The sequence below is a fragment of the Octodon degus genome, unplaced genomic scaffold (genome assembly GCF_000260255.1).
Source record: "Octodon degus isolate 3935 unplaced genomic scaffold, OctDeg1.0 scaffold00082, whole genome shotgun sequence".
NCBI lineage: Eukaryota > Metazoa > Chordata > Mammalia > Rodentia > Octodontidae > Octodon > Octodon degus.
The window spans coordinates 12,287,686-12,305,238 of record NW_004524658.1 but is presented as its reverse complement, the minus strand read 5'-3'; the positions used below and the strand labels follow the sequence as shown (position 1 = coordinate 12,305,238).

General features: G+C 37.9%; 1 protein-coding gene across 4 annotated transcripts in view; it reads right to left on the bottom strand.

The window, feature by feature from the left end:
* The window catches only part of Fmnl2 (formin like 2), a 335,200-nt gene that overhangs the window by 65,342 nt on the left and 252,305 nt on the right, over positions 1-17,553 (bottom strand). For all 4 annotated transcript variants that reach the window (XM_023721414.1, XM_023721412.1, XM_023721413.1 and 1 more), the window contains exons 7-9: positions 8,752-8,860; positions 6,178-6,254; positions 4,581-4,674 (exon numbers count right to left, since the gene is read on the bottom strand). In XM_023721414.1, the coding sequence (XP_023577182.1) occupies positions 4,581-4,674; positions 6,178-6,254; positions 8,752-8,860 (280 nt within the window). The remainder of the gene's footprint in view (positions 1-4,580; positions 4,675-6,177; positions 6,255-8,751; positions 8,861-17,553) is intronic.

Here is a 17,553-nt window from a genome sequence, read left to right as displayed (position 1 = left end):
TCCTGTAATCACCATAAGAAATCTGTGCTAAGTACAGGCAGATCTAAGAATACTTTCAGTTCAGTTAGTGAGATACCAAAAAATATACATTTTTGGATATGGTTATTGGTCCAAACAGAACATTATACTTGCATTTCAGCCTTTGTGTATTTCATGGTATCTTTTAGCACTTCATCTGTTACAGTTCTAGCACTGACGGGCAGTGCTGGCATTCTGACCAATACATTTCACACCTGCCAACAGCTTCACAATATCTTCAAATCTAGTTCTAAGATTGGACAGTTTCCATTTGGTTGTGTGGTCATTTTGCAACATTTCGACTAGTGAAATACGTACTCAAATTGCTTTTTTCTTTGTCATCTGAATCAAGGAGGTCTGCATTCCCTGGGTCTGTTATCAGTCAATTCTTACTCTATTTTACTGTCATAGGAACTTTGGCTCACATGGCCAATATCAAAGTTGTGATCATCACTATCACCATCATCGTCATCACCATCACCACCATCCAACCACATCACTCTTTTGTTATGAAAGCATGTGTTTTATCATGATAGACCAACTTCACTCATGTATGAGTAATCTGATGATTCACTTTTGATGTCCTCCAAAACCTGCAAATCTGGGTTTTCGTGTGCCACTGCAATGAACTGGACTACTTCTACCACAAAAATCAAAAGAAAAATCCTGGAGTGGTGTGGGTCCATTGGATCCTCTGTGATGCTTGAATAAACATATGTAAAACCAGTTTGCCAGTACATAAAGGTGGGTCCAAACCCCATTTTGAAACCTTTATACATATGCCCACTCCTTGCTGTTCATCATACCAAGTAGGTAAACACATAGACAGATTGCTTCCTGTATCCCTCAGGAAAAGGGTACTGAGACAGCCAGCTACTGTAACACTAAATTACAAATTTATAGTAGAATAGTAAAGGACCCAGACTTATGCCTTTAGACATAAACTCCAGGAGGATAGAAGTCCAGTAGGTGGAAGTCACACACCACTAGGTGTTCTTTCATGACAAATTGCTAGTCATAGTTCATGCTGTTTGGGAAAGAAGAAAAAGTATGACCAGAACCCACCTAATGTTGATGGCAGCTCAGATTCACAGACACAGCCAGACTCTGCCCATATTTTAGAAATGCCTGCCTGTTTCTCCAGCCTTCTTCTCCAGATTCCTTGTTAAATCTGTGCCCTTCTCCATAGCTTTCTAGTCTACCCTTTCTCTTTATGTTTAAGTAATTTTTTTACATGTTGTAAGTATGATCCTGAACTAATAAAAGTAACTAAAGTGTTCTTTTTTTCTATCTGGGGTGATATTCCAACAGTCTATTCATCTGTGCTCACAATAATGATTAAAGCCCAAATGATCCAGCTACTCTAAAATACCATTTTATTTGTAAAAAGTAGATGCTGAACTTCCCTCTTCCACTCTTCATTCACAGTAATAACACAAATAACTTTTTATTCCTTTTCTTTAAAAAGGTAAATAGCCTAAAAACAATATTCTTGAAGGTAAGCCCTCCTTTGAGTCTATTACCTGGCCTTCCACTACTTCCTTAAAACCTCTATAGGCACAGGTACAACAGAACAGCGAGATCATGCTTCCCACAGAGCTAATTCCAAGCCTCCATAAAGTAAGATTACAATGACATTTTGGCTAAAAAAAATTTAAGAACCCATCCTTTACTGTGATATATAAGAAAATAATCAGCTCTCATAAAGGAGAAAAGGGAAAGAAAAGGATTTAAAAGACATTAAATAATAAGCAACATTACTTTTTTAAAAACCAAGATCAAGACAAAGTAATGCTTTTCAAACCCAAAACTTGAGACTGACCCTCCTCTGGCTTACTCTTAAGAATAAAGTTTCTGGTCCTGGCTTATATAGTAATTAGGCTAATCCTTTGCCTTGGGCTCTCTACACAGATACCAGAGCTTTAGGTAAATGAAAACAAAGACTAGGTAGCTCTCTCCTTGACTCTTCTCCTATATACTTGCATTTTCTCAAAAACCAGTACCTATGCTAAGCAGAAACAGAACCTAAACACCCAGCAACATTCATAAGTAATGACAGAAATGAAGCATATTGTTATATCAAAAGTCAGTGATAAACTCAACAGGCAATGCTTTCCATATAGAAAGAACTGATGGAACTTTCAAACATAATCTAATGATAAATATTTGGTAATTATATTAGCAGCATATGCTATTTGCCTTTCATTTAAAACCTATCCATTCAAACATACTTCCTATTTATAAATGTAAAATTCATATGTTTATACATGATTTATAAAAATATTCACAGACAAGCGTTCACAGTCTTGTCTCAAAAGTATATTTGTTTTGGAAGCTAGAATATAAACATAAAGATTCACTGCTATTCATCCTTCTCTTGGAATCTCAACATTTTTTCACTATCACAAGAGCTAAGTAAGATAAAAAGACAATATTTGGGTCTCTCCACAGTTGGCAGTAACAAAATGAATAATACCAAAATCTCCCGGCCCTGACCTGGAAAAGGAGGCAAAGTAAACAAAGGTACTATTTGAAATTTGCCACCCTCTACACAGGACCACAGCACCAGTGGCTAGTACAGATAGCAGCAGGGGTTCCTCTGCCAAATAAGTAAGTAGATATCAAGAAGAAAGTTCTGCAAGTCCTTTCTACCTCAGTACTTCCCTTGTTAGACTCAGGAGAGTCACACACCTGGGCCTATACTTCAGCACAGTTTTACAGAACTAGAAATTCTGATCCCAGCTCTAACACCATCCAGCAACACAAACACAGGTAAGTAATTATTCAAATTTTAGTGTATTCTTCTATAAAATGGAAATATATATAGCAGTCTCAAGGATGTCAAGCCCTGAGGTATGGTTGGTACAAAGCCAGTAATATCTAGGCCTTCCTCCAGAGGCTTTCAAGGAAGATGACAGAGAGCTTATAAATTCCTCTGAGGTCTAGATTTTAATCCAGTTTAAGTCTTAAATCTAGAAACCTGTAGAATCAAATGGAATCACCAGGGAAGGGAACAACTTGGTTGAGGGTCCTATTGTGACCAGGGCTCCAAGAGCCTTCAATACTCTCTAGGGACCATTTCTGTGGAGGACACCTGAGCAGCTCTCTTTGAAATAAGAGTAACTGTCTCCATTTTGACTGAGCCTGACCCTACTTCCTCATATTGTTATATACAGAGCTGGCTAGAACTTCTGTTTATCCTTCAATTGGCCTTAAGCAATGTACATTGGTCTAGCTAAGGTGCTGGTGATAGTCTCTGAAGGTGGCATGCGTGTTTCCCTGGTAACCTACACCTGTTGCTCTTTAATGTGAGCCAGGTCGAGACAGGACGGTAGAGCTAATGTTCCGCGCTGCCAGCTGGGATCGAGCCTGGAGATAGAGGCTATGACTTCCCGGGGCTTGAAAGACTACATCAAAGCTGAAGCACCAGACTTACCAAAACATTAGATACTATATAATACAGATTACTCTCTCTGCATATCCTTTCTACGTATCGCAGAGGTAAATTTAGGCGACCCACCTAGCTCAGCTCATAGTAGTCTCTTTCCCACAATTCTCAGTCAATCCTCAAGCCACCCCACCCCACCCCACTGAATAAAACTGGGTGAGGCCCTGGGTCACTCTCTTGGTTGCAGAAAACCATTTTCATGGCTGGACTTAGAGGCCCCTTGACTCCCCGATGATTGAAAATATAATTTAGTGTCTTTATTTTCGCCGTGGGTTGCAATGTAAGTGGTAGACTGGAATCAACCTGATGGGATTCCAATAACGTAACTTTGGGATTACAAATATTGGCTTATTGGACCGAAACGAGGACCTGGAAGTGTCTCCTACAATTTCTATAATCTTCCTCCTCAACACAGTCTCAGACAAATACTAAAGGAACACAGAATCACTCTTCTTGACCATGTAACACTGTCCACTACCCCTGGAAGAAACTGCCTAATGTCTCAGTCAAGACATCTTGATGCTTTGGGGTAGAACTCTTGGTACTACACACATATATGCAATGGTTTCTTCTTTTGTAGTCAGAGTGTCTCCATGATCAACCATGCATGTCCACTGTTTTACTAGCTATGACAAGACCACTTAAGATAAAGATTACAAATTCCTAAAACAGGTGCCTATATTGACTTGACATTTTTTCCCCATAGCATCCAGCAAGGCACTGATAATAAGTATGATCTGGGGGTAGTAACTATGATCAAAGAGTTCTTAAAACTTACATTGCATCTTATATATTATGAAAACTGCATGCATTTAAGATAAGCATATAAGATTATCTGTTTTCAACCAGCTATTAAATGCTCTTTAAAGCAATCTCAGTATTGGAAATCTTTTTAACATACGGTGGAAATGAGACATGCAAAGAAATCTTAAGCCATTCATTTATGATATATAGTATAATTTTATCACTTCCCTCCTGGTAATATCTTAGGAAATCAACTACCATATCCCAGCTACCTGGAAGAATGAAAAGTCAAATCCATTTTTTTTTTCAAAGATGTCCAAATATGAGACATTTCCATGAGAATTCTTATTAAAACTACAATGCACCTTACCTCCTTGAAGTTATCAAAAGCAGATAAAATGATTTCATGCCCACCTCTGACAAGACAAACAGCTGCCAAAAGCTCCAAGACAAGGGCTTTTGTCCTGTCAAAACAAGAAGAAAAAAGAAAAACACAAATCAGTGGAAGTAACACAGGTCAACAGCCCCTTCTTTCCATGATGAGAATAACAGACTAATTTGCTCATGTATTGTATAATTATAGTAACTGGTTTGTAAATATGTAATATGTCCAAAACAGTATGGAAGGCATGCTTCTCACTTCCAAAATTACAAATTACTCATGACAAAAACTAATTCTAGAAAGAATAGTCTCCAGTCCAACCATCAGGTAACATCAAGACTTCCTAAGGTAATCTGTAAAGCACAAAGTAATAAAAAAAAATTTATTTTAAATGAGCTAAATACAACATGAAATTTAGGAACGTATATGAAACATATTTGTTAAGCATTTTCTCTGGTTTTAAGAGTCAGAATCACAATATGAAATTAATGCTTCACATCTCACTTCTGCTTACTTGGACATGAAGCCATAAAAATCTCACATAATAATACAAACTGCTATCATTACTTGTTCCTGTTCAGCAGATCTGGAAGGAGTTGGATTATAGCTATACTAATACAGAGTGGTAGTAATATAATATTATCTCTGAGTCAAGAAAATAAAATTCCATCTGAAATATTTTTGGAAAAACTTAAGAGATGCATTCTAAGTTTACAAAAACAATATCAGAAAAAGAAACGCCACTGTTTCTTCATCATAAGACTACTTTATTATTTCATCTTTATTCTGGAATAAAACTATTGCCAACTTCTTAACAAAGACTGTTTTGATATTCTGCAATGTCAATTGTCTTAAGAAAAATGAATAATGACTTCTCTATAATGGAAGACAGAGACAAGAGATCATGACTACTCGAGATTTTAGTACACTAAAACAGAAATCACAAAGTTCAAAAGGTCTAACCATGGCAAGTTTGAAAGAATAATATTCAATAAATGAATAGGACTTTATATTAATTCCAAATCAGAAAGGCCTAATTCAATAATTAGATTTTCCTTTTTCCTGCAGTGCCAGGCACTGAATCCATGCATGATAAGCAAATGCTCAAGCAACATCCCCAGCATTTATTTTTATTTTGAGACATTAAGTTGCCCAGGCTGACTTCCACGTTGTAATCCTCCTGCCCAACCCTCCTCCCAAGCAGCTAAGACAACACCATATGTGCCACCATGCCCTATTTAATAATCAGTTTTTTAGCTGAATTCAGTTTTTACATAGCTTCTAAAATGTATCTGATAAAGGGAATTACAATTTATAATGTATAATAGCTCCCCAGAATAGTGACAATTGGAATATTAAAATAATAATAATAATAATAATAATAATAATAATAATGACAAGCTTCTTCAGGTAATCTGTGAAGTACTATGTGGTGCTGGCCTTTGTAAGACATAAATATAAATGAAAAGCAGCATCCACATTTACCACTTCTTTGGTTTGGTTTGGACAAGGGATAGTGGTTAACATGGTTCATTGCTGATTCCCTCTCTGCTTCTTCTAGTTTAATATCACAGAGGAAACTTACCTGGGATTCTTGTTGTTCAAGCTTAGTGCAATCTCATTGACAGCATGTGGATGAGACATGACCATGTTGAAACCATACTAAAATGTAGTAGAATGACAAAAGAAAAAGGATTAGGAGACAAGCTAGAGGTGTGCAAATGCTTACTAAAAGTGCAAACCTGGAAGCTTCTGCCTCATGTAATTTAAGCGTCATAAATGCAGATTTGTTTTTAAAACACCACTGTCAGAACATAGTTCTCTATCAAAAATCCCAGAAATGATGCTATTACCAAAGAATCATCTTCCCATTATATACGAATGAGCTATGTATTTTTTTTGTGAAAATGTCTTCAGTTTTCTGATTCAACTTGGTCTGCTCATTGAATCAACTTAAAGACTAAACAAAGCACTGATTGTTTCTCCAAGATTCACTCCAGGTCAACTGAGTCTGAATGTTAATGACAGAGCCCCAAAATCTGACTTTATTTACGCTTTCAGGGTCATTCTACTGTGTATCAAGGGTTGACAACCAGTGTATCTCATGTCTTCTCTGGGAAATGGGTATCAGAACCAAAGGAACTAGGAAAATTTCCCTTGCATGGGGACATGTTACCTCATCTTTCCACACAATGAAGAAAGCTAACCACAGACCTCACACATCTTGATTCTGCTGAGCTAAGAAATACTGTCTCCTGTAAACTCATCCCGAGCTTACTTAGGAACTTACTTCCTTACACTGAGAAAATACATGCAGTCAGAAAAAGCTTGCCAAAGCTCCTAACATAGATAGATCTGAAGCTTACCTCCTCCCAAAGATGGTCTTCCATGCTCCAATGTAAACACCTCCACTTGAGTCCTTCATTTCTTTTCCTTTCACCTACTCAGTAACAATATATACACCAGAGATTTCTCTAACTCCCATCATTTTTCCTTCGCTTTTCATCCATTAGCATTACCATACAAATAAGACACATATTCTTAATAACAACAATAATAGCCTCTCTTAACACCACAATCAGTGCCCAGACATTGCCTCTCATTTTTATCCACTGCTGTTCTCTGCAAAATGTCTCCAGGGCCTCTGATTCCATTCTTCCCGACACCTTTCACATTTACTCTCCACCACTCCAATGAAATCGTCTTTACCAGGATCACCAATGATCTGCACCTCACTAAACCCAATGGCCACTCTTCACTCCTCATCTTACGTGACTCAACAGCAGCATCTGGCTGGAGGTGAGTGTTCCCATCTCCTTGAACTATGTCTTTCAGCTGGCTCCTATTTCCCTGACCAAGTCTTAGGTTCTCTACAAAGGCTTTCTTCGTCCTTCTGATGTTTAAACAAAATATCTTAGGGTTTCAATTTTGAATCTTTTTACTTTACTATTATCTATTCCTGTTGATCTCACTCGCACTACTGTTTTCCTATAACATCTAATGCTAATAGTTACTCTCAAATTTTAACTCTAGCCCAGGCCTCTCTGCCTTGAATTCACGTTGACATATACAACTACTCATTTAAGAGCACTATTAGGATTTTGAACAATATCTTAAAAGTTAAAATCCCCAGAACTCCTAATCATCTCACATCTACTGATCCCATCTTAGTAAAAGCCAACTCCATCTTGCAAAGGCCCTTCACTCCTCACCTACTCCCTCACCACATACCTAACATTGCCACCACTGCCATCAAAAGAAAACCAGGCTATAACCACCTCTCTTCATCTCTACTCCTATAATCCTGGCCCACAACACTATCAAAGCTCATCTAACTACTGCCAACAGTCTCCTCAATGATCCGTCTCCCCTCACATATGCGTCCCACTGTCAATTCCAAATCCAGAAGCCAGAGATCATGTAAACCCAAGTGTCACTTCATGTCCTTGAACTGTGACTACCTTCTCTCTTACAACAAAGTCAATGTTCCTTTACTGGCCTATAAATTCCTAAATAAGGAGGCCATCTTATTACTTCCATCTTCTTCCATTTATTCTGATCCAAGCTGGCCTCCCTTCCACTCCTTGCACAAACCAGACTTACTTGTGCCTCAGTGTCCTGGCACTTAAACTTCTCTCTGACCACAAGCCTTTCTCCCTAACATTCTTTCTTTTCCTCCCAGATTCAAGTTGTTGCTGTGCGTTATTTTCTCAGTGACACATTCCTAACCGAACTACTTAAAATTGCACATACATTTTTGGTACTTCCTCTCTCTTTCCTGATTATTTCCTACAGTATTTAGAGTAAGAGTGCTCTGGGTTCAGAGCCTTCCTGAGTTCAAATCTTGACTTGTAGCACTTATTAGCTGTACCAAATTACCTAACTTTTCTGTCTCGGTTTCCTACTAAAAATGGAGAGTAATAATAATACCACTCTCACAGACATTGTCTGACATTTTTATGGGTTCATAGGTTTAAAATCACTAGACCTCTGAAAAGTACCATGTAGCTAGCTTTCATTCTATTTCATCAGTATTATTATCTGGAACACTACCTATTTTTATGAAGTTATTTGAGTGTCGTGTGATGTGTTCAGCCCCTCTGAAAAGTTCCCTAGGTTAATTTAGACATTTTTTGAAGAGCTGGAAGCATACACACACCTGATAATTCATGATGGCACGTAAGCACATGATGCAGACATGAACATCATCCTTCTTACTCACTAATCTGGAATTTTTCAGGGTTCTTCTACTTGGCAAAGTATTATACCTACAAATAGAACAGAAATTTTTACAAAGTGACAGATTACTTTTTTAGCATAGGCACACACACACACACACACCTACACACATACACACCTGAAATAATGGACACTGTTCTCTACCTTTCCCAGAACCTACACAAGAATTATAGGTTGAAATCACCATTAACAAACCCATCACCACAAAGCTATTTCTACAGACTGTGAGGCCCATGTGATTTTGTCACTATCTTTCCAGGTCACATACCCAGAGAACAAAATTGAGCTCCACGCACAGAATTTAACAATCAGACTGTACATAAGATTAAGGAACAATCCAGGCCCCTACTCAATAGGCTGACCTACACAGGGGATCTGAGGCCCTCTGTATGCACCTGCGCTTCCATCATGTGACCTGATTTTAACAGTACTTTCTGATTACTGCTCTCCTAACTCCTTGCTTTGGAGTTTAAACTAAGCAAGATCATACATTAGCATTTAGGCTTTACACTGTGATATTAGATCCTAAAGCTTAATAGTATATAAATGTCTAATCTCTCACCCAAAGCCTAATGTGGCAACTGAAATTTGAAGGGAAATGTGGTAATATGGCAGAGGGATGAAATGCTTTAATGTTAGGATAAACTCTACAGACCACACTACGCTATGATTTTGTTTGCCTTTCTCGAGATTTATCATAGCTTGCAAAGAGTAACTGACATTGCAACATGGTGCTAGAGAAAAAATACCCAGCTTCAATACAAATTTTATTGCTTCAGATAGGCTTTCTCTGCAACTCCAACACTGAAAAATTTCAAAAATGGTCAACTACAATCTTGTATGGTCAATGACAGGAATAAACCACAAAATCACCTACAGCTTTTCAATTGAACTTACTAAAAAATTTAAAGAAAAATATGATTAATAAGAACAACTTTTAAAAGTCCCAATGATATAGGACAGGAGCGGAAAACTGAATTGAAAAGTTTGTGTAAAACCATTCAGCTGGACAGCTTTTCTTTTGGGGGGGGGCAGACTCTAGAAGAATTCTTAACTAGGAAATAAAATTTCAGCAATGGAAGTTGGTCTCATTCAGTTCTGAATCCAAAAGCAAAGCAGCTGAGGTTTAACAAATTCGAATTTTAGTGGCAGCTAGCCCAATTTTAATACCCAAAATACAACTTTAAAATGTGTTACTTGGCCAAAACTCCTGCCTGCACATGGCTGTTGACATGCTTCTCAAGGTCACTGTAATCCCCAAGGACACCACCAGTCAGACCAAAGTACACATGGTCTTCTTAGTCTACATCCGAAATTCTTCTGCTTCCCCTACCTCTTATTTTATTATCAATTTTAAATTTATTTAATGGAATCACTGATGAAGTACATATCATATATGAGACTCAGTTTTCATTTTTTATTGAAAACATTTAAGTTTTAAAAAGAAAAAGTGGTGTCAGAGGGATAATTTACCCTATGCTACATTACACTTACATAGGAGACAACTACAGAGGAATACTGATGGAGGCAGGTTACTTGCTGCCGAAGATGGGACTGCTTATTTTACACAATTCCTTATTTCTGCTCCACTTCCAAATATATAACCATTATTCCATTAAACAAACCAAACTTATATTTTGTTCCCTAAAAGGTGTAAAAGAACAGTCCTTTTTCTTTTTCCTTTAATATTTATCCTGTTGCTGGCATATTGTAATAATTCTCTAAGAAGCCTACAGTTGCAACATGGAAACCAACAAAAATTAATTAGAATTAAAAAAATTAATTAGAATTATGTCCTACATGCCATATCATTAACACACAAGAATCTTAGATGCTATAGAAGGTAATTAATCTCAACTACATTTTTCTAGATCAACATTTAAAATATATTAGGGTTGGGGATGTAGCTCAGGGGTAAAGCACTTGTGTACCATGTCCACAGCCCTGGATCTGACCTTCAGCACTGCAAAATTTAATAAATGAAATATATTTAATGTGGTACAACATATGCATAATTACTCAGGTTAAAAGTTTAGGCAATATCTAATACATAAGATATTAATAAAAACAGTGAATGTTTTATTTATCAATATTATATGCTCAAAAGTAATACAGCTAAACTTTTTTTAATGTATGAAACTAGTTTAAAATTTTTTTCTTCTCTACATTTTACTTTACACAAAAACTGAGTAGGAATAGAAGGCCATGTGTGACCTTGTATGTTTAAAATCACATCATTGCAAGTTCTAAAAACTCAACCCCGCAGCCATTAACACTAAAATCATAGGTAGCACTGATAACCAAATGAGAAATACTAAACTTTTCTTCACACGAGAAACATCCAAAGAAGCTACATTCATAAGACAAAGAAGAAAAGGCTGTGGTGAGACCACACTGGATTCCAAATCCGTATGGCGCCTCAGGACAATTTCTTACTCCAGACTGTTTCTCACTGCCTCCAATCTGTTGCATTATCACGTGAAACAGCTACTGCCTACCGCCATCTGTGCAGGCTGGTTCCTTGCCTATCAAACACTGCTATTCTGTCTTCCTGTCAAAATTCAGTTATCATCTCCTGCCTTACATAATTATTATACCAGGCAGGATTAGGGTTTAGTTTGCCTCCAAAAACAGCACATGGGATCTCTGCAGAATACAATGGCCCCTACACCTGGCAAGCAAGTTTTCTTTTTAAATCCTTAATCTTTTATGTCATTTATCAGTAAAGAAAGGATGAACTTAAACAGGAAATTCTGCTCTCTATTTTGGAGTTCTCCTTATAAAAGAATTTGTTCCCATTAAGTAAGTACACCCTGGAAAATGTCATAATCCTTACCTCATTAAGATTTTTCAAGGGACTCAATTTCAGTTTAAGATTACCATAAATCTATAACTGTAGATTTTAGATGTGGCATGGTTAGCATGTACAAGCATCTATTGCATAGCATGTCCATCTTATGAAATTTGACTATTTTTGTAACGTGTGTGTGTGTGTATTTTAAACTGAGTAAATTATTACCCTTTTTTTGGGTGGAGGCACACAAATTTTAAATTCTGTCCAATGCATGATGCTAATAAACACTACCACCTTTGGAGGCTTTACTGGAGCTCCTCAAATTGGCCCCCAAAATTATAGCAAAACAGAATTGGCCACTGTGCCACTACTGAACACCTGGAGAAGGTGAACAAGCTGGGGTACAGGATCTTTTTTCTTTTTTTTTTTTTAACTTTTAAAAAAAGGGCTGGCCAAATAGCTGAGTGCCAGGGTTTCAATCCTGGGACCTGTCATGTCGGCCCCGCCCCTGGGGCACACACTAAGAGGGCAATTGAGACTGGGCTGTAAACAAGCAGATCACTACAAGTCTGATGTAGTAGTGAGACCCTAACATCCTGTAGACCATTCCCTAAAAATAAGAAAAAAAAAAAAAAAAACTAAAATAAAATAAAAAACTTTAAAAAAATCTTTTTATTTATTTGATACAGTGTCTCACTATGCAGCTCAGACACATAGTGATCCTCCTGTCTCAGCCTCCCCAGCACCAGGACTACAGGTGCATGCCACCATACCTGGTTTCAGTGGCTAGCATAGCATACCCAGTGTACTTGGACCAGCACAGCCTGTGGTGCCAGGGATCGAACCCAGGTTCTTGCGCTTGCCAGGCAGGCACTTAGGCTGTCAAGCTATTTCCCCAGCCCCTATGATCTTTGATACTCTCCATCAGCCATAGAAAATCAACCCAAATCTAATTTAAACCTCATTTTTATTAAGTACCTACTGTTGATTCAAAAGTCTAAGTGCCAAAGGAAAAATGAAAGATGTTGCTTCTATTCCCAAGGGGCTGCCATGGCGCCTAGGAAACAACATACAAGTATGCAGTTCGCCCCTGTAGTGAGAAGTGCTCTTTCACACTCCAGCCCCACCTGCCCATTTCATTGCATCTACAAATGTGATACACATTACAACATGCATGGTGAACTCAGCAGTACACATATACATGATATAATATAGTGGAACAATGGTAGTTACACGTTCTCAAAGGAGAACACCTTCTGCAAAGCTTTACAGTAAAATCTCACACAACCTCTTCTTAAGACCTACTCTGGGCTGGTGAGATGGCTCAGTGGTCTAAAGCACCTACTTAGAACAAGCTTAGCAAAGCAAAGGGACCGTGGTTCAATCCCCCAGCACCACATGCCAGCCAGCCCCGCCCCCTGGTGGGCTGAGCTGGCCACACACACACACACACACACACACACAAATACAAATAAATTAAAAAAAAAAAAAAAAAAATCCTACCCTGGGCAACTGTGTTTAGGAATATACAAGATTCTCAACCACTAAATAGGGAAAGAACAGAGAACTACGAGAAAAGTATCATAAAGGTAATATTAAAAATAAACATGATTAAATGATATTACCAGAAAAAATTTAAAATATCTGCTTTATGGTTCAATAGTGGCATTAGAAGATACTTTCATGTATAATTTTTTCTCTATTTTTCAGTTTTATATAATGATATATGATTATTTTCTAAAAGAGAAAACAGTTGTATATTTAAAAGCTGCTTTGGATGTTCTAGGTTTGAACGAGACAGACAAACTGACTAGACACCACAATTGTAACAAACACCCCGTCACCCTACAGGATGTCTCTTAGAGACCTCTTTAGGTGGACAGCAGACCCTGGTCTACCCTGGTGGAACAAACTAGCAGATTTCTGTGAAGAGCCCACACTCCACCACTACACAAATGACAAAGGATCCAAGTGTCATTCGGAAAAATTCAGCTCTGTAATCCTTTTCCCTGGCATTGCAAAGGCCTGCCTGATGTCACTAATGCAGAGTACAATGATTAAGTCTCCATTTTAAAAAAAAGCGATGAGTAGCCCATTAGTGCCACAAAACTACAAAGTATATGAGTCACAGGCAGTCCTAGAATATCAGAGCAGTAAGCTGTCACCAATTAAAAATTCCAAGAGTTTCAAAAAGAGTTACAACACCAAGTAATAAATGTACACAGTACTATTTCGTAGTTCAGTCTAACATACGTAAATATGATTATCTTTGAAAGGTCATGAGGGCTCCTGCATCTGATTCAGAGGCATGCTCCTGTAGGCTGAATTACCTTCTTCCTTCATAAGCAATGATATCCTCGTTGACTTATTTCAATAAACCCTCCACAAAAGCTCTGTTTAAGGGATTGTGGTGATGGCTCAGAGGGAGGCATGGATGGCTTCAATGGTAAACTGGTATCTCTGGCACGTGACTTTTGCTAAAGAATTGCCTAAAGTGAAATTGATTACTACACTATTTTCTTCCTGAAGGTATTGTAAAACTTCATTTAAAACACAGACTATTTGAGCAGATCCAAATTAGAAATTGTCCTTCTAATTCATTATGGTGTATTTATATAAAAGGTTCCGGTCCGAAGCAACATCAGTCTCTCCATGGTCCCTTGTGGATAACCAAGGCCCTGAGCTCCATTTAGTCCTGTCCCAGGCAGTCAGTCTTGCCTGATCCCAGCCTCTGTCTGCAGCTAATGGTGCATGCTGCCTTCACTGAGACCTGAAATTGGCTTCTGTGGCAATGGGCTCCCCTGGGTCTTCCTTCCCTTTACCAACAGCTTTCATATCTCACTGTACATCATGGCTTTATGTAAGTGAGTGAGGACTAGCAGGCATCCTTAGAGAAGAAGTGGGGGGGGGGGGGGGGGACATGACCCTTGAAGGCACTGCTACTCAAGTCTGCAGCCCTTGGTTTTCCCTAAGACTCTTGCTTTTTAAGACTTTGAACCTAGAAGGGAAAGGATAAGAACAGAGCGCAATGGCACAAGGCTTTCAGTTCTTACTGACATTCAGCCACTTTTCCTAAATGGACATTTCCAATGATTGCCTCAAGACTTTATTTAATTTCCAGAGTTCTCAAAAAGTTTACTTTGCTTTTTTTTTCATTTCTTAATTACTTTTATGGATATGAGCATGTTCAGAGGCCCTTTCTTAACCATTTCTATAAGCACTTTTATAAGCATCCTACTATAACATATTTTTTTAAAAAATACTTTGTTCTTTTTTATTTTTATATAAAATAAAAATGTATTATGTTCATAACTTTCACACAATTGACAACACAGCAGTAAAGATTGTTGTGCATGTCATATATACACACATTGAAGTTTCATTAAATTAAACAAAATGAAGGATCAAGAACAGTGATCCTTTATTGGATCTGAAATCTCACAGGATTTTAGTGTTTAACAAGTAACAAAAAGTGTGAAATTTCAGACCACAGCAGTGTTGAAAACAAAAGAATGATAAATACAAGAGCATATATTTTCACAATAACAGATATTTAGAGATCATTTCCTAGCTCCCTGTTCATTCTAAAATGTAATAATGCTTTCCAGGGGACTGGAGTAGTTGGAGGAAGCATTGGACCACCTCAGCCTTCTCTGTTAACCTGGGGCAGGTTCCTTGATATTTAAATGCTGGCAAGAAATTTCTCAGATTCCAAAGAATGGAGGAGACATGGATAGAAGGACTGTGACTTAATCCCTGGACCACTTAGGCTGATTATCTAATCCTGAGATGTTCTGTTCACAGACTGGGGGGCAGGGCTTTGGGCCTCTAGAAGCCTATGTGCAAAAGATGAGTTGCCCAGAGCCAGAAAACATCTCTGGGTCTTATTTTTAGAATGATTGCCATTTGTAGGAAAAATAACAGGGAAAGATCTAGGGGTATTTCTATAGGGAAAACAACAGCATCAAATTTCTCAGGCTTGCTTCTGTATTAGCTTTAAGAATTACCTGCTGTTTTCCCAAAGCACTCAACTAAAACTACTGAGATACTCTGTCACTCAAGATGAGATCCTATCTTGGAAGAGATGACCATTTGAATTCATAAAACTCTTGGTATATATGAAAAAAGATCAAAAAACTGATCTACGATAATAAACAAACAGAAATTACTCTAAACATTTATCTTAAGATTTATGCCTATCTCAGCGTGCATCAGTAATTAATGTAAGTAATAATAAAGGAAGTTATAAGTCAATGCTAATGAGTGGTAGGTGTAAACAATCAATCAATTTTTGCAAATATGTCTCATAAACCCTATACAGAACATAGCCTGGAGATGGCTCAATAGCTTGAGCTCCTGCCTGGCAAGCAACAAGGTTCTGAATTCAATCCCTGGTACCAAAAAAAAAAAAAAAAAAAAGGAGAAGAAAGAAAGAAAAAGAAAACAAAGAAAGAAATAATAGAACATACCCTATTTGACAGCATAGTAACCCCTGCTACCTGCACACCTACTTCAACTAGGGGGTGAAATCTGCCCACCTGTGCAAGGCCCAAAGCACATGCGACAGGGAAAAGAATGTATTTTTTGTTTTAAAAGCCTTTCAAAGTAACTGATTAGTGAGCTCCCAGTAACCAGGCAAACCCTGGGTTTTTTATTTAAAAAGGCAGGATGACAGCGAGGTCAGCAAAGATACTTAGAAAGGTAGCTTTCTTGGAGTTGCTCAACTTCAAATTAGATACACAGGAATTTCTCTTGGCCAGGTACATGCCTATGGCCTGAATTACATAGAACTCATTAGACCTCTGGTTAGTCATGCCTTGCTTTCCTTATACTGCTACCCATCCCAAAGCACCCCAGAAAGGGGGAAGCTACGTTAACTTCTGGGTGATTCCCTTATGTTAGAAAGACAAAGCAATACAAATGATACACACAAGCAGAAGTGTAAGCAGTTTGCCTGTGATACTCCCAGGAGTGTAGAAGAAAAACCTCTTGGGTTCTGTGGAAAAGCTAGATGAAAAGCAATGGATTTGCTCAAAAAACTGTATTTATAAAGCCCCAAACACTTAGTAAACACCAGCATGGAAGCCACCCAGGGGCACCCTGATTTAGGTCTGGGTACCCATCTATTACCTCAGCAGCATGCACATATTTCTGGATATCTAGATAAATTCTAGTAGGTGAGTGCACACATCTCTGTCTCTCCTTCTGTGTTTACATTATCCAAAAACTGTATTACTGCAGAACCTTCAGTAAGTATTTCCTTAACTGACTAAATCAAGTCTCCAAGAATCTAGCCAAAAGGCTTTTCAAAAGCTTTCTGTGGAACTTCCATGCTAGCATTTGTGAGATTCAGAATATCAAAGTTCCACTGACAAGAAGAAAAAGGTATGTTTTTCCATTATTACAGAAAGTATTTTAAATGGTGTATTAAGGTTTTCAATATCAAACTAATATCTACCTATAAATAAAGAAAAGTAATCGGAAACTCCTTGGAAGGGATTCACCCCAACCAGAATGCAATACCAACAGGGCATGTCCTGAAATCTAGCAGAGCTTTACTAGTCATTTATGATTCCAATGTCTGGGATAATAGCCTTTTAACCAAGATTTTGGGTTTTAAGTTTCCTCTCTTCTACCCTTCAGACATGACATCACTTGGGCACATTTTCTCTATCAATTAAACTCATAAAATATAAGATGCTAAAACAAAATGAGCCAAGTACTTTCTCTTCCAATAGCCAAAAGAAACAGAGCTGAAATAGTTCAATCCAGTTCAAAGTAGAAGTAAATGGGGTATGGGGAGAGGGACAGAGAGAGAAGGAGGGGGAAGGGGGGATGGGAGGGGGAGAGACAGACAGACCAGACAGAGAGTCAGTCAGTAGCCATTGTTCCTAGCTATTCCTCCAAGTCTTGCTCCTTATTGTTTCA